Source organism: Haliotis asinina, chromosome 12 (genome assembly GCF_037392515.1).
Source record: "Haliotis asinina isolate JCU_RB_2024 chromosome 12, JCU_Hal_asi_v2, whole genome shotgun sequence".
Classification (NCBI taxonomy): Eukaryota; Metazoa; Mollusca; class Gastropoda; order Lepetellida; family Haliotidae; genus Haliotis; species Haliotis asinina.
Window position 1 is genome coordinate 19,431,929 of NC_090291.1, and position 25,814 is coordinate 19,457,742.

The 25,814-nt window shown below is 38.3% G+C and overlaps 1 protein-coding gene across 1 annotated transcript; it reads right to left on the reverse strand.

Annotated features, from left to right (window-relative positions):
• Nucleotides 1-5,702: 5,702 nt before the first annotated feature.
• LOC137257414 (chymotrypsin B-like) lies at nt 5,703-14,836 on the reverse strand. Its single transcript, XM_067794748.1, has 7 exons — nt 14,743-14,836; nt 12,603-12,800; nt 11,671-11,842; nt 9,983-10,113; nt 8,958-9,110; nt 6,309-6,457; nt 5,703-5,879 (listed from the first exon to the last, which is right to left on the reverse strand). Exons 1-7 carry the CDS (start codon nt 14,834-14,836, stop codon nt 5,703-5,705), a joined length of 1,074 nt encoding a protein of 357 aa, XP_067650849.1.
• Between the last annotated feature and the right edge of the window lie 10,978 nt (nt 14,837-25,814).

Sequence of the window (25,814 nt, forward strand, 5' to 3'; positions counted from 1 at the left end):
AATGTTAGACACAGCAGTGAAAATATCAGCTCTCTAACAATCCAGAAATCTTTCACACTTAAGCATATAATAAATAACGATATTCTTACAAACTATAAACAATTCATCTTTAAAGAAATTAGTCAATAATCTGTTATGTCCGACATGTTATAAACGCCTATTTGTAGAGTTGAAAAAAAGTGTATTTTCAAGTCGACCAATCAACGGTGGTCCTGAAAGTGGGGTTTCCCCGGATTCAACAAGTATTTGCAGACTAATTAGTGAGCTTTCGTCTTGTGCAATAAAAAGGTGAGAGATCACATACCCAAAGCATGTGACATTTTGCAGACACCCTAAAATCTATGAGCATTTCGTCAGGTCACAGCAAGCAAGCAACGTGGAGTGTGTGTGTGTCCCGGCACCCGGTAAATCTCAGAGTCACGCCCTTGGGCCTGAATGCCCCAATTTGTGTCACCCAGGCCTTTGGTAAACTGCGACAGATAGGCACGATTGGGGCCGTCTTGTTAACCGCACGTCCCACAGAAGCGTATAAACAAACGTTGACCGACTGTTTGGTGAAGCTTTACTCTTAACTCCAATTAGACCTACTGCTACAAAAGTGACACAAGATGTTTGATTTCAGTATCAAGGATGTCCGTTTGTGAAAAGAAATTATCCTAGAAAACTAATATGTTTCTTACTGATTAAACTTCGTTAAAAGGACTGTGTACACACAAAGGTTATCAGTCCTGAAAGAAGGTTAATTAAGGTCACTGACTTCACTCTGTGCGTGAGTGACTTCAGTTTTACTCCGCTTTTAGCAATATTCCAGCAACATCACGGCAGAGGACAACAGAAATCCGCTTCACACATAGTACCCATATTGGGAATCGAACCCGGGTCTTCGGCGTTACGAGCGAATGCTTGTAATTGTAAGCATCACGTCAAATGCAATGTATTTTCACGTGCGTTAGACTGTTTTTATCAGGATAGATTCTTTATATCTTCCTGCGAAGAGATTAAACGTTTATTTCAGTCTGGATTAAAAAACCCTTGCTCTTTGTTTTGAAAAACAAATGTGACAGCATAGTGTCACTTCTAATAAGCCCCAGGTGTAATCACTGTTCACGAATGATACGTGAATTCAAAGATTAAATACAAAGGCCAATAATACATAATGTATGTTGAAAATGGGAAAAAAGTAATCAATACATTTTAAATCCGTCCAAGAGAGATCGTTAAGAAAACCGCCAGCGTCAGTGAACAATAAGCTTATTTTATTTGACTAAAACAGGTTTTATTAATGACAGTAATGAAAAGTATATGGATGCGGTCGATGTCACTTATGACACCAGGTGTTGGCAAAGACGGGTAAGTGGTTCCAAGGTAGCATAAATAAGGGAAGTTGTTTATGCCGCACCAAGCATTAGTCGTGCTACACCTTGGTGGAATATTTAAAATGTTCTCAATACTTGATAAGGTAGTGATTAGTATGAGCATATATTCAATCTCACCAAGAACAGCACTAAATGAGGGATCTAATGTTATTACGAGATACTATCTTGGGGTAGAATCACTGGGTTTACCGGTTGTGTTGGCATATTGCTGAGTGGCGGGTCAAACAACAACTGAACAATATACACATAACTGAGATCATGCCGAAGGAATCTTGCTGGGTGAAGATTTAAAGAACAACACACCGTGTTATTAAAAATTTGGCAAATGAAACCCCATTGTTTATAAGAAATGCTCTGTATCCAAACAAGGAATATACCTGTATCTATTAATCAGTACTTCCATATATTGATTTTTACATAGAACATCAATGGCTCAGTCAGCCTGCTTCTCGTAATTCGAAAAGATCCTATCTTATGTTAAAATGTCTAAATGATTCCAGAGAAATTTACTGGACCCCCGCAGTGCAAGAGTTATTACCGCTTATGCTTTATTTAACCAATCCTTAGGTAATGAAAATTGTTCGTGTGCATCTTCCAACAAGGATGTAAATATATAATACCATCAAACATTGTCACTTCCGTGACTGTTTACAATTACTTGCACAACTTCTTCAACCTATAAACTTTCATAATGAAGGAAATCGTACCTACGAGCGTTAACTTCTCTTCCTTCGCGTTACAAAGCACTGACGAAATTGCTGGTTTTAACATACAAATATTAAGCTCGAAACGTGCTTACAGCGCAATTGCCATGTGTCCACATAGTCTCAATAAGCTAGAAAATTAATGTAATGCATTACTAGAATGCCCATTGTATGATGGTGTACGGTAAAATATCTATATTCTTATTATTACCCCAAACCTAATCCTCATACTTTTTGACTCAAAATCAGCTAATATAATGGTTCGTTCAGCTGTGGATTGTACAAAAGTAATGCCATCACATACAGTTCCTATGTAAATCAATGTCCGGCCTCTGTTATAAATGTCGATGTACTGTTTGACTCCTGGCCATTCATACAATACAATCTCCCGTCTGTCTGTCTGTCTGTGAATGACAGAATTGGGAATAACACAATAGCTTTCCAAGAGTTACTGTTCATGTCAAGATGGGCGTTTTTGAGGCCATGATTTAAAGGTGTTTCAGTGAGTCTCACATGTTAATGTTTTTATAGAGGCTGCATGCGGTTATCAGACAAAAGTCATTTTGCCAGCTGGTCGGGGGAAATGCATCGTCGGTATTGTACAAAAATGGGGTGTAACGTGTATACGGTAAATAGTACATGAGGAAAAGATGAGCATTTGTTCTAAATTATAATCTTTAAACAGAAATTCTATTGACCTTCACAAAAAATGTTTTAACTGATCATAAATGAACGGAGGCATAAAATGCCAGTAATGCGTTTGGTTCTGGAACTAGTCCAGGTAATTGGGCATGTAACTGGTGACATGGATCAGATATAGTCTCCGGGTCTTATCCAATTTTGAAGCCAGCAATAAGGTTCCTTTTCTTAATTTTGAGTAGTGCGTAGGGTGCTTCAAGTACACCCGTAGACACCCTTGAATATCTGTGTTAGAATGGTCTCCAGCAAACCAGGCTAGTTGATTCCGTTGATTCATTGGATTGTCTGGTCCAGACTAGATTTGTTTACTGACCGCCATGTAACTGGAATATCGCTGAGTGCGACGTCAGAAACCATAAGCGGTGACCCTTTTGTCCGTTCAGCTATAAATATTGTTATTACGTGCAGTCAAATAAAAAGATATGCAATATGTTGGACACGATAACATAAAGCGAGAAAGACACTGGAGTGATCCTAGGTTTACATCATGTCCGTCTATCCTGCTACATCTCTCTGACAGCTAACGACATCACTATAAATGTATCAAAAAAAATGTATGAATCGGCGTGACACGTGTATCGTGTTTCTGGTTATTGTTACGTGAAGAACGAGGACTACTTGTACGGATATACAGCTTCTTTGTTTCTGTATAGGTGACGTTTCGACATAGACTCTGATGTCGTTGCCAAGAAAGTGTCAAGCAAATGTTCATTTACATGACGACTTTACAATCTATGTCGAAACATACTAAAACAAAATTTAAAAATAGTCCTCGTTCTTCATCTTCCCACCTTCTAGAATGCCAATAAGAGAACTTACAAATGTATTATAATAAACTACTCAAAAAAGAAACGCATAGGTAGTATTTTTCCATGTAACTTTTCGAATTTGAATCATTGGTGTCTATGTAATCAGAATATCTATGGTGAACGCTATCTGCAAACATTTCCGAGTTTGAATCCATTGTCATTCAGGACAACTCGCCAAAACTCACCAAAATCTGTTTTCCTCAATAAATGCAATAAATCGTGAACGGGAAGAAATTCATGCGTTTCCTTTTGTATAAACTGATACCAATTTTCAGCTTTGCGTTTCTTTTTTTAGAAGTATATGCATCATCGAAAAGGTACACACAAAGAGACTATAGTTACAATAACCTTGAACTTGTATATGTTCGCTGAACTACAATATGTAGCTTTTCAAGGAATTAATAATAACGTAATAGACATTTTGAAGTGACCTTTTATTTAGAAGTTTATGTTCAGGAAACATACATACTTGTACACAGCTTGATGATGCAAATCTGTGTTCTGTTGATATTTTTGATTATGTAAAAAATGTAAAGTTTCTGGACCTCTGTATTCTTTCATTTTATATCGATGCAATGTTATCAGACCAAACTCTTCTCAAAGAACACACGTGGACCTATTTGATAACAAATGTATTATGTAAATGTGTCACTTCACAGTCAGTAAATGTTAGCTTTAAACAATACAAACGGTGTAAAATAACGGTGTATTGATGTATACAAACGAAACAAGTAACTTTATATGAAGTTCTGTATTAATATATGTGCACAGAAAAATATTTTAAATACAGTAATGCATCTTTCAAGACACGTTCCACGTAAATGCGGTGACTTTCTGGTGTGTTCTTCCTGCTTGAAAATAGACAATTAAATATTAGACCTTAAACATCCAGGCGTCCATACATGCAGTAATGTCCTTTTCCATTATCTTACGCGTGTCTGTATTCGTGGTATTCCCGTACATATAAAAATGTATAATAACATACACATGCATTACACATATCGCACATACTTCTTTGACGAACCAACAGTTACAGTCAAAAAATTGAGAAGTGTCCAATTACTGATGACTTCATTACTGGTGACTGCAAAAAAGACCATGTTGAACTGAGGCAGCTGGTGTGAGGTAATACCTGGCGGAAGCGGTGACAGTTCACTGTCAGAGTGTTGTGGACAACCACCTTCCAATTAAGTCATTGTCAGAGTCTGTTGTAGCGGTGAAGCCAATCATTGGAGAGTCGTTGTCAGAAAATGTTTTCACTAAAAACCTCGTTCTAGTTTAGTAATTGTCAAAACCTCTGTAACTGAGAAACATTTCCTCTACCTATGTCATTGTCAGAAAATGTTCCCATGGAGAACCTCGTCCTGCTTTAGTCATTGTCAGATCGTTGTAGTGAAGGATCACATCCTTGGAGAGTTATTGTCAGAAAATGTTGATTGAGAACCTCTCCCTAATCTATTCATCTGTCAGAATGATTACTTCGGCTGCAAAAGGTATCGTCAGAGACTAGCGCTTGAGAACCACGCCCTAATATAGTCTTTTTCAGAAACTGCTTGCGTTGCGAAACATGCCCTAATATATCTACAGGAACTGTTATTGTAGAAAATTACGTCATAACATAGTCATAGAGACTGTTGAAGAGACGCTGTTTTCATTGTTATCACGCTTTCTTGAGAACTGAGTCACAACCTTCCATTTAAAATATGCAGTTTTGTTTGTGTCGTGTTGCAAGTCATACATCGATCTGCCGGAGCAGCACATCCCACCACATATAACATTTTCGCTATTCGCCCTCATTTTTACCAAATGTTATATTCAGATCTAAATGGCACAAATTGTGGTCTGGAAGCCAGGATCAGATATTCCGAGGGTATTTTAATAATGAACGCCAATACTTAACAACTTTACTTTGCCGAGGTGCGATAAATGACTAGAGTTTCAGCAGTTAGAATAATAATGTGTCTATCACATATATCTGAAAACAAATCACTTGTCAGTATCTATCTTTCTCATTGCCAAGATATGTCTCGTTACTAATTTCACGAAATGAACACAGAGTAATGTCCCCACCAAATGCTCGTTGGCTGAGCGTGTCTCTCCGTCGAAGTAATACTCTATGGGGTGGCAATAATAGAATCGATCCAGCGGCGGTACTTAGCTACATCAGTGTATATAGCCGGAGTATCTATCTGAGCACAGTTGGATCCCGTTGAAACAAGACCTACTAGAGTCAACTTCTGTCTGCCGAGTCTGTCCCATGTTGAGCACATAAGGGGCCCTCCCGAATCGCCCTGAAACAAATAATATAGGTGACACATTGCTGATAGATATATGAGTGAATGGGATGTGATGCAGCTAAAATTGTGCATATTTCTGTTATCATTTCATGAGGCTATGCCATGATGTCGTAGACACGTAACCCTTTCTAAGATCATTGGTTAGTATACTGAACAAAACAAGTTAAGGATATTGTCTTTTTCATGATTGATATTTTATCAGTTTGTCAATGAGTAGATAGATCATTATTCATAAATGTACAGATATTCCTAACTATTTTTGTCCAGCAGGTTAGTTTCGGGCCAGGGGGATCATGGTAAATAAGATACGCAACTCTGTATAACACGTGCTTCGGCATCCATGTCAATAGAATGTGTTAGTTTATAACATGTTTATGTATTTGTCGGTGGATATCATGTATTATTGATGTCAGGTTACCGCACCCCACAAGAGTCTCGTCCTCCCTCGAGGGCACCGGCACAGTAGTTAGTCGATCTGAAGTAGCTCGACCCAAACTTCCTTACACAGATGGTGTCGTCCACGATGTCCACGTTCACCTTCTGTAGTATTGCTGACAAGGGAGGATCTAGATCTGTAATGGTAAGCATAATAATAAGTATTATATTCAGTGTCTTGCATTTGTATTCAGTATTCACAATTACTTCAAAGTTATTTCGATATAATTAACACTTTCAGTAAAATACCTTTCATTAAAACTTCGGGACTTTAAAACCTATCGAGTTCTCCTTGGCTCGTGACAAATAACATAACCGAACACATATTCAACAATGGTGTTTGTCATCCGTATCAACATAACAAAAGCACAATTTTTTTCTAGGTTTCTAAGCTTAATTGAACCTCTTGAGTGCCATGGCAGGCAAGATAGTGTTTAAGAATGGTTTAAGAACGATGGTTTTAAGATAGTGTTTAAGAACGATGGTTTTAAGATAGTGTTTAAGAACGATGGTTAATCTTTTTCAAACAGTATTTTCGGTCACTGAGTATTATTACTCTCTCTTGTCTGTAATGAGCAGTGCACGTACATGTATGTAATTCGTTTGTCATAAGGCTGCGGTTGAACTCAAAGTCTCCACTATGTCTAACGGTTGTCAACAGCAAATAATTGATATATCAGTATGTGCACTAAATGAGTCACAATAAAATGGGCTCAGGAATTTGAAACCATCTATTCGTTTCAAGATGCCATTATGCTTTGCATCTGTCCACACCTGCAAGACAGAAGACTGCACCTGTACAACCAAGGGTATAAACACATAACAGCCTTTAACCCAACGTGTACCAATTCAATGGACTTAACATCAGTAAATGTCAAAGTCCCATATTTCGTGACAGTGTGAGTCTGCTTGATTATGTTGCATGTGTCTCTTGGATCAGTCAAATCAAACACGAACGTGACATTAAGATGAGTCAGACACAGGGAAGAAACAACGTCGGGTAAGTCAACAACTCCAAGCTTTGACAGTAAAATCCAAGAATGGCCTATTGACAATTTGAAGGATATACGAGGATTCTTTTACCTGTTGTATTCGGACCTTTCTTCCATATATTAATCCAGATCATATATATTAATGTCAACGATTATGAAGGTTATATCATAATATAATGTATAATAATAGTGTACTGTATCAAAACGTGTTGTGCAGGAAAACAATATTCACTCAACTCTTCAGGTTTGTGGTATACCTTGTTAGGGACATAAAAAAATGAAGAAACTTTCCATTATCTGATGAGAGAGAAACATACACTCCGAAACGTTGTGTTATTCATAATAAAGAACTTGACATCCATAAATCTTGCCTTTCATATGCAATCCACTTTCAAATGTCATTCAAAGATTTCCCAGTTCTTGACATTCACCATGTTTTCAGTTGCAACTTTCTTTTTTTAATTGAAATGCAAATGGTGTACTATTTTTAGTACTATTTTTACAAACGTAAATACATAATTTTGGCAATGACACTCATATTCCTTTGCACTTTTTGTTTTTTTTGTCTTTTTAATGTTTCAAGGAATCGTTTTCTATACATATGATGTAATCTCAACGGCTACTTTAATAAATATTAAAAGCCGCCTTGTTTGGGAATAGATTAACATCTATATTTACTTGAAACTAATCGAGGCACGTGTAAATTTGGTAAACGTTCACTGAATTCATTTAACTACAAACTCCCTTCCACTTATCATTAAAAAAAGTCTCTGCTTGACATAATAAGAGTCGATAATACGATTTCGACCACTCCATAAGCACGTGTTAATAACTCATAATCTTTTAGTGATGATGTCAAGTGTTTGCGGAAATTTGAACATATTCTGCCCGACTGTTGCACTCTTAAAAAACGCATACCCAGCCAAGGCATTTTTAAAATAGCCTGCGCACATATTCTTTAAAATATTTTGTAAGACTGAACATTGTAACCCTGAGTTCTGTGGAGCTCCTTGTAAAAAGCATGTGCGACTGACTTGAGCAAAAAGTTGAAATTATATACTTGGAAAACTCCTGTTGTTTCAGGTCAAACAATTCAAAGCAAGAGCATATTTCAATACGAATGAAGCATGTGTTGCATTTTTTAAGGAAATCTCTGTCTGTTCTCTGCATAGCTTGCTTGATAAATGTCCCATCCGAAATATGAAAACTTTACACAAACTATACACAAACGCTCAGACAGAGAAGCGATACCAAGTCGAAATGACTGATATTACAAAACGACAAAGCACCATTGTGAAATGGAAAGTGAATTTAAATAACAGGCGTAAAAGGCATCATTAAACTGAAGTTTTCATAATGTTGGTTTGTCGTTTTAACAAACATAACATCGGTATTTTTGCTCGTTAGTTTATACAGATTGCAACAAATCAACCCATTTAAACAGAAAAGAGGGTCTAAAGAAACCGAAAATTCAGAACCAGGGGAAATCTAGACTTCATTTAGGGCTATAGCATGCCAGACTGTGGGGAAAATATTATGGTTGACAATATAATGTGGGACTGTGTGATAGCCTACGCAAACTATATTGACAGGAATACCTTAATTTCCGTTCTGAAAATATATCACCTGCAAATATTACACTCACATGTATAGTTTGTCCGTGTCACGCCCCATCCTGTCACTGTGCAAGACACTCTGGAAAATCTTTGCCCAAACTCGGGAATACAGACTGGTCTAAGACACTCGTAGCGTGAAAAGTCGATCGGGTCATCCAGTTTAATGATGGCAATATCATTCTCTAAGAAAAATATAAACATTATCATTACAATTGACTGTGTTTGCTATTGCATCAATTGCTAGTATGCATTGGAAGAAAACCGAAAAATTTCCACTCATACATATATAGAAGCCTAAGAGTTGAATATGGCTTGAGGTTCGTTTGTAACTCGTATAACGTACATGTATCTTAAGTTGTTTGGCATACAGCTGTTTCTACAGGAACTCCTCAATGCTCTTACTGAAGAGTGGAACAGCACTTATTGGCAGCTCCAGACCAATTAATGGTCGCATCACGAGGATCATATATACGTTTCCTGGAGTTTTGTTTTCGGAAAATCAGTTCTTTTATGGATGTTACGACGTTTCGGTTGATACTCTCCGTCTGATAGGTACACAGACTGATTTTCGGTCTCCCGTTGTTCGTGGAATTATTCGGTTAATCAAATCTGTCTTCATGCAGTACTATCCCAGCAGTTACAGTTTGGAGAATTACCTTTTAAACAGACGATTCTTTCAAACCATGAGTAGTATAATATCCTTTATATTATTTCAGTCATTAATTTACCTTCTATGTTTAATCTTAAAACAAAACGTAGTAACATATTTAACGACAGAAACATGTGCGGAATATTTTACAAAGGAGGAAAGTTTTGAGCTTCTATTTGGTGTACATGAATGTGCAATGTGTTTGCTAGAAAAATATGTATGACATGAATAAGGCCGTAAAATGGTCAGTGATCCGCCTCGCTGCTTTCAGTTTCGTCGTGCAGTCGTTGAATCGTTACAGTCACGGTTTGCTAGGTTCTGTTATTTACATGTCACTGTAATACAGTTGAAACATTGCCATTATCCATGTGAGAGAACATTGACGTAACCATGTATGATCCTTACTGTAGAACTGTGATTGGTATGTCGACGGAATGAATATTCTGTAATTGCGTACGACAAACTCCGCTCGTGGTCTGTCCTCATTTGTGTTGTATTCACCAACTGTTATAGTCAGCTGTGACTTTGCGACGTTACTGAAAAGATAAAAGATAAATTCATATCATTGCAAACTGCATATGTAAATGTTACTTATCACATTTATAATTTTATATAGGAGCATTCAAAGATGTTTCACAAACAGAAAAAAAAATGTTTTACGAACATATAGTATCATACTTTTCTTTTCTTTTCTTTTTCATGCTTGTATATATAGAGAATTCAAGTCTTTTAACTCCCGCAAAATATTGTCGACAGATAACTTGATATTGAATTTAAGATAAATTTAAGTCTTTGAATGTCATCTAGAAGTGAAAATACATAAGAATGAAGATTTTTATGGATATCAACTTCTTTATGAGAGAACACAACGTTTCGGAGTTAATGCTTACTCCTTCATCAGATGAAGGAGTAAGCATTAACTCCGAAACGTTGTGTTCTCTCATAAAGAAGTTGATATCCATAAAAATCTTCATTCTTAAGATAAATTTAGATATGGATTTGCTAAGATGAAAGTATAATGAAGGTAGATAGAAAATATATATATGTAACAGAACGTAACTGTCCATTATGCACTAGGAGTAACAGATTAGTATCACCTGTTATTTGTTTGTAATTCTTATAATGCTCTTAGAGCAAAATATCTACCATCTGTATATTGTCAAAAAAAATATAATGAATTTAAGTCCCTACTAATGACAAAACAATTCTAAAGAAAAGCATGTACGTATTTATACCATGCATATCAACTAGGAGAATTAAAATACTTGCCCATTTATTAAAATGCAAATTTTCATATGATTATCCATGTACTACATCATTATAGCTGTGTGTTGTAAACTCAAACGTTGTTATTGTATATATGTGTAAATATATGTAAAATTTGTATATATGTGGCCCGTGATCTCGGGGTAGAATAAGTCTTCATCAACCCATGCCTGCCATGAAAGTCGACTACGCTTGTCGTAAGAGGCTACTAACGGGATCGGGTGGTTAACTTCAAATTGCTTGACACTTGTCATCGGTTCCCAATTGCGCGGATCGATGATCATGTTGTTGATCACTGGATTGTCTGGTTCAGACTCTATTATTTACAGACTGCAGCCATATAGCTGGAATATTGCTGAGTATGGCGTAAAACCAAACTCACTCACTCACTCACTTCACTTGTAAATATGTATTATACGGGCTTGTGGCCTATAGAGAGTGAAAAGACTTGACTTTCACAAATTTATCTCACTTATGAAAACAGATCAAACCACTCCTGTTGAAACTTTGTCCTGAGTGATTTCTAAATCAATACGTTTACGTGTGTGTTATTGTATTTCAAACCATTGTATATTCTCTTTACATCATTCTGTATGATTTGCGAGAATACTTTTCTGTTCTATTCTGTTTTGTTCTGTTGATCTAATGCCTGTCACAGCATAATGTCCAGAAATGGATTTCACATAGTGTCCTCATATGGATAATCAAACTCGGTTTTCGGCGTGATGAGCGACCGGACGCTTTAACCACTGGGCTACCCCACCGGGCCCCATGGCAAGGAGATACGTGTCCCCTTAATATCCCTATGAGTGCAAGCATCTTCTTACCTCAGACAGTGGCCAGCTGTCACTATATGTCTGTCGTCGATGAGGCTGCCACCACAGGGACTATTTTCTCTGTATATGTACACCATCCATGGGAATTCACAGCGGAGTGCATTGGTACCGCCGATAACACGAGACGACACTCCTGTTAATACCTGTTGTCCAACCCCGCATTCTGTTGAAATAGTGAGTGAGTTGCGTTTTAAGCCGCTTTTGGCAATATTCAAGTAATGTCATGGCGCGGGACACCAGAAATGGGCTTTACACATTGTACCTCTATGGTTACACACATTGTTCCTCTATGGTTACACACATTGTACCTCTGTGGTTACACACATTGTACCTCTATGGTTATCGAACCCAGGCCTGGGGCGTGACGAGAAAACCTTTTAACCACGATAATGCTCTGCTAAAGAGGAATCAGGACCAAACAAACCATATACCATACATTCAGTAGTTATATCTTGGCATCCATTAATTGTGACGCTGTATTGCCGTCAGGAAATATGTCACATAGTCAGTGTGTTAAACTGATTACCGTGTTAAACGGTAATAACGGTGGGTAAACAAATACCGGTTTAGTTCTGTAACTCGGCGGTTGCAAAATACAGGGCCTGTGTCTAATAATTTTATCATCTGGTCATTTAAGCATGTGTTCGCTGATTCATTGTCAAATGGGACAGTATGTCCCCGACAATACATAAAACGTAATCTAATAACAAAAGGAACTATGTATTTAGTCATATCTATAGTCTGCAGGGATCCTATATCTCTGATAACATATAAAACATACTTTAATAACAAAGGATGTATTTGATCATATCTACATTATTGCAGGGACCGTTTGCCTCCAATAACGTATGCATCATAATCCAAAAACCAAACAGAGCATGTATTGGTCATACTTATGGTCTAAAGGGACCATAGCCATGTACCTGGGAATGCTGGATGTGGATTTCGGGTGGATGGTGTCGTTGTCGTTGTCGTTGTCGTCGTTGTCGTTGTCGTTTTTCTTCCTGATCGATCTGGTAAACAGCAGTAGTTGTATGACGGACACAATATAGGGGCTTGGAACAAAGTTGTTTGACCAGCTGGACATGTGCGGTAACACTGACCTTTGAGTAAGCGACAAACTGAAACAATAGAAAATATTCATTTGCTGTTGCAAAGATACCCTGCTGGAATATATAAGTGTGTGTCTCTCTTTCTCTCCGTGTGCAATATATTCTACTATACTGCCATTCATTTATTTGTGTCAGTCTTATTGTGTGTGCATCTGTGTGAATTGTGTTATACTATTCTATCAATCATGTATTTGGTTCTGTTTTATTGTGTGTGTCTTTGTGTTTAATATGTTCTACTATTATGTCATTAATGTATTTGTGTCTGTCTTATTGTGTGTCTCTTTCTGTGTAATATATCATATTATCCTGTCATTCATGTGTCTGTCTTATTGTGTCTGTCCTTGTGCGTAATATGTTCTGCGTAAACTGTTCTGTTATTCATGTATTTGTGTTTGTTATACCCTGTGTGTGTTTGTGTGTCATATGTTCCACTATTCTGTCATTCATTTCTTTAGTGCACTGGAAATGTATTCCCTTGTAAACCGTATACACGATTAATAATAGCTCTGTGACTGTTATCCGTGGTTACTTGTCATATTATCAAATTTGTAACACAACAGAACATAAAGGGTAATGAAAAGCGTTGTTCATGGCAATATCTACAGTACAGATAAAAGTGGATTTTACAAGTTTCTTTTAAATTTCTGCATGCCAATGATACAGATCAAGAAATTCAAATAGCAAAGAATAACGTCAGTGTCATTTTATCTGGTTGTAACAATGTCGTAAACACCAGGAACAACCTTCCACACCGTTGTAACGATATCACACAATCATTCCTCACAGTCATCATAAGTGATGGTGCAGCAAGCACGTGATTCTGGTATCCTGTTTGATAGGGTCCTAAGGTGTTCGAAGCATTTGAAATTATACATGTTTTTGAACACCGAAGAAATATTTCATTTTCATCTCAGCGGGATGCAAATATCGATTTAGAGTGATGCAAATATGTGACTGAAAACATGAGCAAGGACACATATTTTTTTTATCAAACCCGATCAGTCAGATCATTAAGCCTTACTTGCCAATTCAAATTTGAATAGGGAATAATGAACAGCATGGCGGATTGTATGTACGTCATATGGATTTTTCACTAAAATCCCACAATCTCAAAGAGGCGTTGTACGTTTTTCCTTATCACAATTAAACTTTTCGGCCTCAGTTTTATTCAAACCAGCTAAATAAGTCAACATCACACACCTAGAAATACAAGTACGTTCGTGTGAGCATGTTAACTGTCAAAACAGTACGCATGCAAAACAGAAACCATCGCATTGTTTGAGATGCAGTAAAGGTTTTGAGGTTTTAAATGGACATTTTGTGGTGGTGTTATTGTAACTGATATGGCTATATATGTTCAGTCGTAAAACATATTCGTCTCAAAAGCTGGACCGTGTCCTGCAGAGGAACGTCACAAGGAAAAGGACAGTGTCCACTTGATGATGCAAACATCATCATTCATCAGGCATCTAAATCCATTTCAACGAGTTCCTTGTGGAAAGTGAATTTTATTTACTATCTATAAATAATGATTTACATACTTCTGTAAAGGCTATCTTTATGTGTGTAAATGACTTAATCCCTGTGCAAATACGTTTGTTTCACAGGTTTGCGGTGAAATACAGCTGAGCGTCTGCTTCACCGAGAGAGTAAATGTCACGCCAACAGTCAGCTCTGAATGAATTATGGTAATAGGGCCAAGCTGCTAATGACTTGTGTACTTCCATTGCCCTACTTCATGATTGTACGTAAATACTGGCTAGGTGGCTTCATGTTGAACTGGAATAATGAATTCAAACCCAATTTAACACCTGCGTGCATTTATAACAGGTAGTGCAAACGCACTGCAGTGAAAGCATAAAATTTAAACCGGATATTGATACCTTTGACTTTAACTCCGTTGACGATTATGTATGTATATGTCTTATGAATAAGATAAAACAATACTTACAGTTAAATTGTCCATTGGTAATAGAGGCTAAATGAGCCAGTAGTATAATCAGGTATACAGTCCTGGGCAACACTGCGTCCAGGACCTTCGGCATGACGCGGATCAGGAGATTACCGATTGCTACTGGGATGCACACTTGATACAGCACAGGGATGCAGTAGCAGAAAGACAGACTGACGAACCGGCAGATAACGTAACAATCATACGCTCAGTCATATAGCACTGTTGACAAGCGTAGGTTTCTCTTCGGGTCTTTTAGGAATTAGTATCCTCTAATGTGTGAGCTAATGCATCTTTCTGTAGCTTGACCGTCGTGGGTTGAGGTAGTTCTACGGACCAAAGGGCCAGTTTGTAATCATGAGAAGACAAACAGGGTATGTGATGGTGTTGAGTTAAGAAAGGAGTTTGTGGACGACCTAACCATGTTTGTCCATGGTGTTATAGGCTCAAGGCACCTCGTCAGTGTGCAAACCACGAGCTCAATGAGAACGTCAAACAAAGTACCCTTTCACCCAGTATAAAGGGATGTTCTTTTCCAATGACTATCTAACTTTCCTTTGCTTTAATTCCGCTGCCTACGTTTGCGGTGGCAGTTACGGATAGAGAAAGAACGCTTTGATTTTGACACGTTTAATGAACCCAAGGCTGGTAAATTCGCACTTTGGCGACCAGTACCGTTTTTTTTCTATCTCGAACAAAGGCATTCCTCGTTCATGAAATCACGACACATCTTGCGGATCTGATCTATTGTGGTGTGTTTGTGTGGAAAGATCCCCGCTTGTGATGAGTAAAGATCACTTAGCAATTGTGCCCCGTTGATTGGCTGAGATGTTTTCCTGTGTAGTGAAAGCCATGACGTCTTACGACCAATGTGTCTTGTTATTTACAGGCTGTTCCACACCCATGTTGTTAACAATGAAGCGGCACTAAAGGTGATTCACTAATTTCCGTCCTGGTAACATGAATGCGTATTGTGTTATCCAAAGAATAGACGAAACAATGCATGGTCTCAAGAAAATTTGGTAAGTTACTAGGAAAACAGCTTAAACGGACAGAGAGACAGACAAATTGATTCAGTAAAAAAGTCACAGGCTCATAACACACATCGCAGTACCAATATATCATTCCGCATGCATTATGTTTAAAGGGTGAATATTTGGTGAATAGTTTAGATAGACTGAGTCCAAGTTTATGATGCATCTTTGTCCGTAGATTCCATCACTTGTATGAAGTTAGTTGTTATCGGATAGTCTCTAGAGCGAGCTGTAGACATTTTCTTCTTAGAAAAAGTAAAAAAAAACTTAATTTTCCCGAAACAGTGACATAAAAACTACATTGTTGTGCATAAAAATGAAAATGCCTTCTGTGTCTGTGAGAATTGTCTCTTATTCAAGCATTTTTTTATAACAGAAGAGTTGAAAATATGATCAATAATCCGTTGGCTCTCACACGGAAATCTATACATCAACAATTTCCGTGACTAATGTCATAGTACATAAAGAATAAAACTGTGTCAATGTAGCGTTCTTTGTCTTCTTCAGTGATCATCACGTCAGTGGGTGTAGGTTCATGATGCAGTTGAACTTTTTGATTCTCAAGGTTACACACACATTTTGTATTTTAGGGATATCTCAAATAAAACTGAAAAGGAATGTTAATATCCACTTTAGTCAACTTTTCATTGTCCTATTCTGATAATGTGGACTTTGTTTTAAAAAATTAATGTAATTAATTTGTACCGGTATGTTAGGGATGTTTCACTAATATATACTAAAGTAAGTATTTACTCCTAGCAGACAAATGAATGTATTGTTTAGTCAAGGATTCAGCATTATTCGGTCTGTTTCAATAACAACTGACCTCAAACAACTGACTGCACAAAAACCAAGCAGCGTCGTTAAAGAATTGCATAACTATCACCTGAAAACATCCCTAATACATTGTTAATTTACGGTGCTAATTGTATTAGTTTAGATGACAGAGATTTAGACTTGGCCTCCAAAACATTACACTGGCTTTTACACGTCTTATCCTATGCTTTCTGGTACTGATCCTACAATTCAAAGTTTAAAATTAATCCGTTGCTTGTGATATTGTATTGCGTAATTATTTATTGTTTTATTTTTTTCTTACGAAGTCAACTTACAGTGATTAGTTCACTACATCAGACATGTCCTTGAATTTTGAAACTTCAATATATTCTCGAGTTGTAATTATGTAAATGATATCAAACATCGCTTTACTTTGTGAAATGGTAGGATGTTTATTTGTTAATCATAATTTGAAAATATTGTATTTTGTGATAATTATGATGCTACAGAGCATACCATTTCTCTTCACAGAATATCCAAATAATAGATTTTTCTTATCAAAGTGAATTTACGTTGAATTTACACAATAACATTGTTACAGATCTCACATTAATAGAATAGGTGGTTTCAACACTTATTTTACAGAAAGTACAAGCAGAGTTTGGTTTCAATCACTTTCATTCTTGACAGCATTTCAAGGTGTTATATATATAAAGAAAGTGATGAGAAATACCGAGCGTACAGTTATGGATATGTAACAAGTGGTTTCCGAAATAATAACACGACACTGATCTTCTATATGTTTCTACATCTTCAGGGAGAAGTGATTACAGATTGTTATGACGTCACGTGTGTCTTGACGTCACAATACAACTGTATGCAAATGTTGTGGCGTGGCGTTGCCGTGACGTCACATTGGCGGCTTTAACATTGACAGTAATACAGTCGGAGCGTAAAACAGGTATAATTCCAATACACTGATTTAACGATGGACACAATTCTTTAATGAAAAATGTTCTTTAGTTTAAAATATAATAGCGTAATATATTGCGTTACTGATTTAACAATGACACAATTCTTTAATGAAAAAGTTTTCTTTAGCTTTACGCAGCATGGCATTAGCAGTATTCATCTTGTACAAAGGGAATATTTTAAATTTTATTTCCTTTAACGCTGCGCATTTGTCGATGTGAGCGCTTAAGGGAATGCACCTGGTTTGGGGGGTCCGTAATCTGCTGTATGTGGACGCGCATTCTGTCCCTCAAGCACTCCGTTTGTCCAAACAAACATACGAATATGTACATTCGTTTATTTCTTAATCCCATCTATTTCTGTATTAGGTGTTATCATGTTGAATTTCATTCCAGTTGTCTGGAGTGTATCATAATATATCCTGCATATTCTGCTCAGGTTTACCAGATTATATTGCGGAATGCTTCCGGTGTGCATGGAAGAGTGTGGCAAAGACTGTTGACAATGCCATCATCCATGTGGTAAATGACACTACAGGTGACTGTTCCATGATTCGTATTGTCGACACAGTGTGTAGCTATTGTATGATCAATATTGCACACGATGTTTTAAGTGATTATTCCATGATCCATAGTTCCAAACGATACTTCGGGTGACTATTCCATTATCTGTATTACAGCTTACACTGCAAGTGGCTATTCCATTATGTGTATTACCTTGTTACATTGCAGGTGACTATTGCATTATGTGTGTATTACAGGTTACATATTGCTAGTGATTATTCTATTATCTGGGTTACAGGCTACACTGCAGGTGATTGCTCCAATGTCTGTATTACTGGCTACATTGCAGGTGACTATTCCATTATCTGTATTACAGCTTTTCACTGCAGGTGACTATTCTATTGTCGAATTACAGGTTACACTGCTGGTGACTATTCTCTTATCTATAGCACAAGCCAGATTGTGGCTTATAAGATCAGTTAAATCTGTCCGAAATCAAAAACAGTAAATCATTCAGAATGGAAAGTGATCATCATTTGAAATATTGTCTGTGCAATTATATACTACCCACATAAAGAAACATTGACAAAATATTATCTCAGCTGTTAAGTACGAAAACAATGCCAAAGGTACATATGAACTTTAATGGAGGGATCATGAGACCGTAACAAGTCGTCAGTCACAATGACGTCACGTGTCCACAAGCGGGACAGTGGTCAAACGACCATGTCATAAGCTCAGTAACGCGTATGTCCACCATTGAAAGCAGTATTGCATCGACGACGCATACAGCCTATGCAAGGAAGGATTGTGGGATGTCATGTCTGATTCTCTCAAGTAAAGGTCAAGCACGTTATCTGGTGGATGAGGAAGACGGCGTAGACGTCGATCCATCTCGTCCCAAACATGCTCTGTCGGGTTAGAGAGATCCGGTGAATTTGCAGGCCAAGGCAACAAGCCAACGTCGTGGTGTTGCAAGAAATCCATAGCAACCCTTGCCATATGAGGGCGGGCATTGCTCTGTTGGAATGTTAAACCATGACGTTGCAGGAAAGGATTTGCCACAAGTCGAAGTATCTGATCCCCGTTGCCCACACCTGTTAAGATGCCTTGAACAATCAACAAAGGAGTTCTCTGTCGTGCTGCTATTCCACCCCAAATCATCACGGAACCACTATCCAAGACGATTCCTATCCAAGACACAAGCCTGTGCATAACGTTCTCCCACGCGTCTACAGGCACGTTGGCGTCCATCATTGTGGGACATGTTAAACCTAGACTCATCTGTTAAAAACAGCATTTCTCCAACAAATAAAAGAGGTCTGTGAACATGATTTCGGCACCACGTTCGACGAGCTTGTCGATGGCATTGTGTCAGGATGAGTCGTATGACGGGACGTCATTGCCTGGTCCAGTAATGACGTAAAAGTTGTCGAACTGTTTTGGGGTGAATACGGCGAAGTCGTGGGATGGTCCGGGCAGTCACCACTGCAGTCAGAAACCTGTGGCGAAGATGGATCACCCTTATCCATCTGTCCTGCCTTGGCGTTGTTACACGTGAACGTCCAGAACGTGGCCGATCGATGACGTCATTTGTGTTCTGGTAGCGTCTCACCAGTGTAGAAATGTGCAGCCACTTGTCTTTAACACAGTAGCCCACGGCCTCATGACTGTGTGCAGACGTCAGCCTTGACATGCTATGCGTTTCATAGCCATTCAATTTTTTTAACGATCGCAAGGGCATGGCTGAGCTTTCAAAAGTGACAGTATCGTGTGGCATTCATTTGCTCTGTTTCTCTTTCCCGGAATACACGAGCATCAAAGTATTGCACGTCTCAAGGACAAAACCACTTACGTCACGGAACGTGGCACGTACATACATGTTGGATACATTTCACTAACCTCTAAAGTTTAAATCCTTATGTGTCTACAGAGGCTTGATAAATTTAGATTTCAAATTTTTGTATGCACACTTTCCTTATTTGCCAAGTATACTTTCATAGGTTTTTTCATATCATCGAAGGGGGAAATACGAAGAAAATCTGTCTTTTGTTTTGAAAGCAAACAGTTGTATCTTTTTATCTACTGACAGTAGCTCTATATTTGTTCCTGCAAACCGATATATAGTATAAAGACAATACATTCACACCATATCTATAACTATGCTATTTGGCCATTTAATCAATACTATTACAAAGTGTCTTTATGAAACGTTATTCTGTTTCGTCACACCCACACCCACACCCACACCCACACCCACACCCACACCCACACACCCACACCCACACCCACACCCACACCCACACCCACACCCACACCCACACACCCACACACCCACACACCCACACCCACACCCACACCCACACCCACACCCACACCCACACCCACACCCACACACTCACACACCCACACACCCACACCCACACACCCACACCCACACACTCACCCACACCCACACCCACACCCACACCCACACCCACACCCACACACCCACACCCACCCACACACACACACACACACACACCCACACACACACACTCACACACCCACACCCACACCCACACCCACACCCACACCCACACACCCACACCCACACCCACACCCACACCCACACCCACACCCACACCCACCCACACACACACCCACACACCCACACACCCACACCCCCACACACCCACACACCCACACCCCCACACACCCACACCCACACCCACACCCACACCCACACCCACACCCACACCCACACCCACACCCACACCCACACCCACACCCACACCCACACCCACACCCTGCACTACTTATAACACCCACCAATATGAATGAAAACGTTATGTTTAGTGTATAACAGTATGCCTGTCCTATGATGTCGGTGTGCAAACAATCCAGTCTAGACCAGAAATGTTTTTATTTGCTTGTTGTTTAACGCCTCTCTCAGTAGCTATATGTCTGCTGTCTCCAGTTAATCGAGACTGCACAAGACAATCCAGTTACTAAAACCATGACCATCAAACTATACAAACATGATGCGCTGTCATGTGTCTACCTAGCTAGTCTGCAGATCTGACCACAAGGTCCAGGTTTGGGTTGCTGAAGACAAATTTCAATGGTTTTATCAGAAAAATAAACATTATGTTGGAAAGCGCGCGTTATAATCTTCAAATCAGCATTAATTACTGGCATTATCGCCGTCATCGCAAAAGCGTTGGTGAACCAGACTGTCCAGTGACCCGACAGGGTATGCTCTGTTTGTTCTTAAACTGAAAGAAACAGAACCACGCATAAATTTTTAATTACCACTGCGTACAGGTGCAATCATTCTTCTTGCTTGTAAAGATCAACGTTTGAGGTCTTTTCACAGCACAGCGGGGCGTTGTTGTGTTTTCTTATGTTTGCCCAACATGTCCTTTATAGTCATACCGCATATTGTTTTCTCAGCAAACTTCTGATGACATTTGCTTTCATTTTGGCCACATTGTTCTTAACCTTTGAAGATGTGACTGTGTCTTAGGCTAATGCGAGTGATAAATGTCCCGTAGACCAAAGAAAACATGACTCTGCTGGCGCGCTCCCAGTGAAAGTAGAAGTTGAAAACTCACATTTTAAGACATAATTATACTTAATGATATTGTAAAATTGCAAATCTTTTCAGTTTTTCAAATAACACGTGACATGAATACACACTCCAATAATTCAATGAATTCAAAGAAATACCATCTTTCAATATATGGCTGATTATGGTTCATCGTTCAGACAGGGGTTCCAGGTACATTTGCTTCACAAAGCATTAGTCAGTTTGATCAAGTTGTAGAATCCAGTTCAAATGAGAGTTGTGGACCTAAGGTATGCGTGTAAATTGATAGCAAAGAATTGTGATACTTGCATATATTTAATTGAAAGTGATATATTATAAAACGGACAGTGTTCTTTTTGCACTTATTCTACATGATCTGACAAAGTATTTTGTTGACATACGTATTACTGCGTCATTTTAAAGCAACTGAACAACTGAACAACTGAACTTCTGAACTTCGAGCATAACGTGGTCTGCATTAACTAAGTGATTGGTAAATCTCATTTTCAGACGTTTCAAACTTCAAACATTTCCTTCATCTCAAATAGCCTTCCAAAGAACATGAGCGAACTTCGTGGACAATCCAGATGATTATAAGGTGCTTCTGAAGGTGTCACAAGCAACGAGTCGACAACACACGACACCATTCTGGCACGACGTGTACGTGGGACAGACCTAGGCGTTGGGTACGTTAGAGTCACGTATATGTATTTGTCTTTCTGTTAGGTTTCAAGTCGTGTGTTTGACAGGTGCATACACTCTACACACGTATGTGTGGACAGTTGCTTATAATCTTTTCACAATATGTATTAACAAGACACATTAGATAATTTTCCACCCTCTGTATGAGTACAATCTTTAATCACTTTTGTTACAGGATTTCTTTAGGATGCCCATCCCAAGATGTAAATGTCGTGTGTGATGTTTGTGTAACCGTTTTTTCGCAGCTGTGGGTAAATATTTCAAGCTAGAAGGAAGTAGTTTACTATCAGTGGTGTCTGCATTGTGTACGCGTATCGTTAGGGAATATGTCGAAACATGTTTACATTGCCACTTTCCTCGAATTAAAATGAAAAGTTTTTCCGGACCTCAAGCTCGTCAGTCCCTAAAACCTGTTTCCCCGACACACCTCGTGAGTTGTTACAAATATGAACATACAGTTGATCATTTATATGTACCGCTTATACGGACATTTGTTAATGTGTTCAACGTCCCTGAATATCGTTACGTTGCGTATATGCAAGTATTGACATTTGACGTAAAGGCCATTTGGCAAAGGCCATAGTAACGTGTTATCGCCCATCAGCAGGTATATATGCTGTACATTCTCTGTTTTCAGATGTGTATTCAGATGTTAAGGACGTACACACAATACCAACTGTGATATTTCAGTGCGCGAGTGGCTTACAATTTGTAGTCACATAGGCAATATTCTAGTCACATCGTGACTAAACACATAGTATCTTAACAATCGATAAAATTTGTATAAAGGTCTGTCGACAAAGGATAGTAAAACAACTAGAATATCACAATTCGCTATATGAAAACCAGCATTTAACTATGCTATGACTACTTTAATTCTATGACTACTTTAGAAAATATAATGATCTAAAAACGAGCTGTTGATGACAAACGACAGAAGACTGATCACCATTCAAGGGACGTAACTTATTTAATTTAGTCAAACGCTGAAATTAAGAAAATGAATATCATAAAAACGTCAATAAAATCATTATGCTTAAAGGCATAATTCAGAGGAAGCATTCTCCATAATCCAAAACAAACGTTCTATGTTAAAATGAAAATCCTATCATTAAACAGAGACCTTGGCACGAATCAAACTGTATAATTAGTTTTTTATGAGTCACATCAAAACAAAACTGGCCAGATATTAGCTGGGCGTCGTTATATAGTGAGCATGTACACATGTACTTACAGTCTAGAAACAATATTCATTACCGTTGCTGACAAAATTAACACCATTAACATAAAACTAAACAACGACAAAGAAGGTTCGACGTGACAATGAGAGTGAGTATAGTTTTACACCTCATTTAGAAATTATTCAAGTAATAACGGTCAAAGAAAGAAGAAATGATCTTCACAATTTTACCAATGTGATTAATCGAACCCGGATCTTCAGTGTGACGTGTGGACGCTTTAAACATGAGGCTATCCCATCGCCCCTTGCTGATCTTCACACATTTTACTCATGTGAGGAATCGAACCCGGACCTTGTCGTGCGGACGCTATAAACACGAGGCTACCCGTTCGGACCTTGTTTGACTCGAAATGGCTGATTTCAGTGGTTAAGTCAGGGATTGGCACTGAACCTTCAAAATGATAACAGCAAGGCATATAACCATATAATTAAGATTGTGTTCAACTGTTCTGAAAATGAGACGAAGATAAATGTGTGACGCAAAATGTATGTTTTGCCTTTACCCCAGACAGGAAACGGTCATAACTGAGTATGTCCGTAAATGTGTGTGTCTGATTATCATCGGTATAATTGTATGCAAAACCATTGCGTGTGTGTGTGCGTTTGCATGTACACTCTCCTTTCTTGTGATGTCAACGCTCGCAACTCAGTTCAGTAAGCTCGTGTCAGAAACAAGGACGTTAGTTGTACTGGTCAGCGTGATCGTGAAAGATGACCTCAATGGACCTCGGTGCAGTAGTATTTGCTTAACCTGGACCTACCGGTCACTCGCACCTTGACACTAATTGGTCACCGCTGCCCCTTCATCGTTCTGGGGGCACATGTACTCCAGTCATCGATGTAGAGTTGCGTCACGTGTCTTGCCAGAACGTGGCATTTTTTAATCAAATGGGATTCGACCTGGTTTTGTTCCGGTGATTGTAAGCATCGTGTTCTTGCTTGCATGTTTCTGCGAACCGGTTATCTTCACATAAACGCGACAAAACCCTTTTCAAACCCACAAGAAATCTGTGCTAAATCTAGAGTCGATTTTACAATTCCAAATTCAGTATATATGTATATTATGGTTTGTTTAGTTTTTTGGTTTTTGTTGTTTTGTTTTGTTTTGTTTTGTTTTGTTTTGTTTTGTTTTGTTTTGTTTTTGATTTTGTTTTGTTTTGGTTTTGTGTTGGGTTTTTTTGTGGGTTTTTTTTGGGGCTCGAGGGGGGGGGGGGGTTTGGTTTGTTTGAATGTTTGCTTGTTTGTTTTGCACTCAGCAATATTACAACTGACGACTGTCTTTAAATAATCTAGTGGCCGACATCATGAGATACCATGACAGAGCAAGTCCGGCTTCTCCGTCTATAGTAGACTGTCAATAGTTAGCGATATTTATAAATTTTATAATTATTGATAATGATGTATTTATTTACTGTCACACTGATAAAATATCAGCCATACAAATACCAATTTACCTAACTTATTTTGTCCTATATATGTAACTAAAATATTGTCCATGTCCATGTAATAACCAACTCACTAACTCAGTGACAAATATAGATTGTCATTTTACATTTTAAATCAACGTGTTACCTATTAAACTACACGAAACCATTGTTCATGGAGTCACTCGGCTTGTACACATGAATAATGATAATAAATCACTTGCGTTGAAAAGGAGACAGTGAGTGAATGAGTTTAGTTTTATGCCGCTTTTAGAAATATTCCAACTATGACACGACGAGGGACACTAGAAATGGACTTTACACACTGTAACCAGGTGGGGAATCGAACCCAGGTCTTCGGCGTGACAAGCGAGCGTTTTAACCAGAAGGCTTCCCCATCGCACAGAAAAGGAGTTTGAGGAATTCAAAGATTTATGAAACAGCAGTATACCCGTTGACCAGTAAACGATGTTCATTTACGTCTGGAAGTGTATAATATCAGTTTGTCAGTAAGCATTTGCATTCACGTAGACCCCCACACTATTTTTCACCTTATGAAATCTGTTTGTGTGACTTCTGTAGAGTTGTTATTTTGGACTGTCCCCGACAATGTTTGTTTCACTGGATAATATAACGCTCCTCTGTGTTTTAAGAAAATATTGTCTTTATCCAACTTTACCGCAACAGAAATCGCGAAACTCTCGTAAATTACATTTTACCATCTTACCCCTTTCAGTGAATAAGTACTAGTTGCAGTTAAATTACGCATGTCTTGAACATCAAAGCTGTGTATCAGCTCATCTGAACAAATGTTGGTTTACCATGTACATGACAACACACTTAACAAAT

Coding starts and splice junctions, on each gene's coding strand:
- LOC137257414 (XM_067794748.1), bottom strand. CDS start 14,836: ATGCCGAAGGTCCTGGACGCAGTGTTGCCCAGGACTGTATACCTGATT. Junction 12,801..14,742: donor TACCAATGGACAATTTAACT/GTAAGTATTGTT, acceptor CTATTGTTTCAG/TTTGTCGCTTACTCAAAGGT. Junction 5,880..6,308: donor GAGGACGAGACTCTTGTGGG/GTGCGGTAACCT, acceptor TATTTGTTTCAG/GGCGATTCGGGAGGGCCCCT.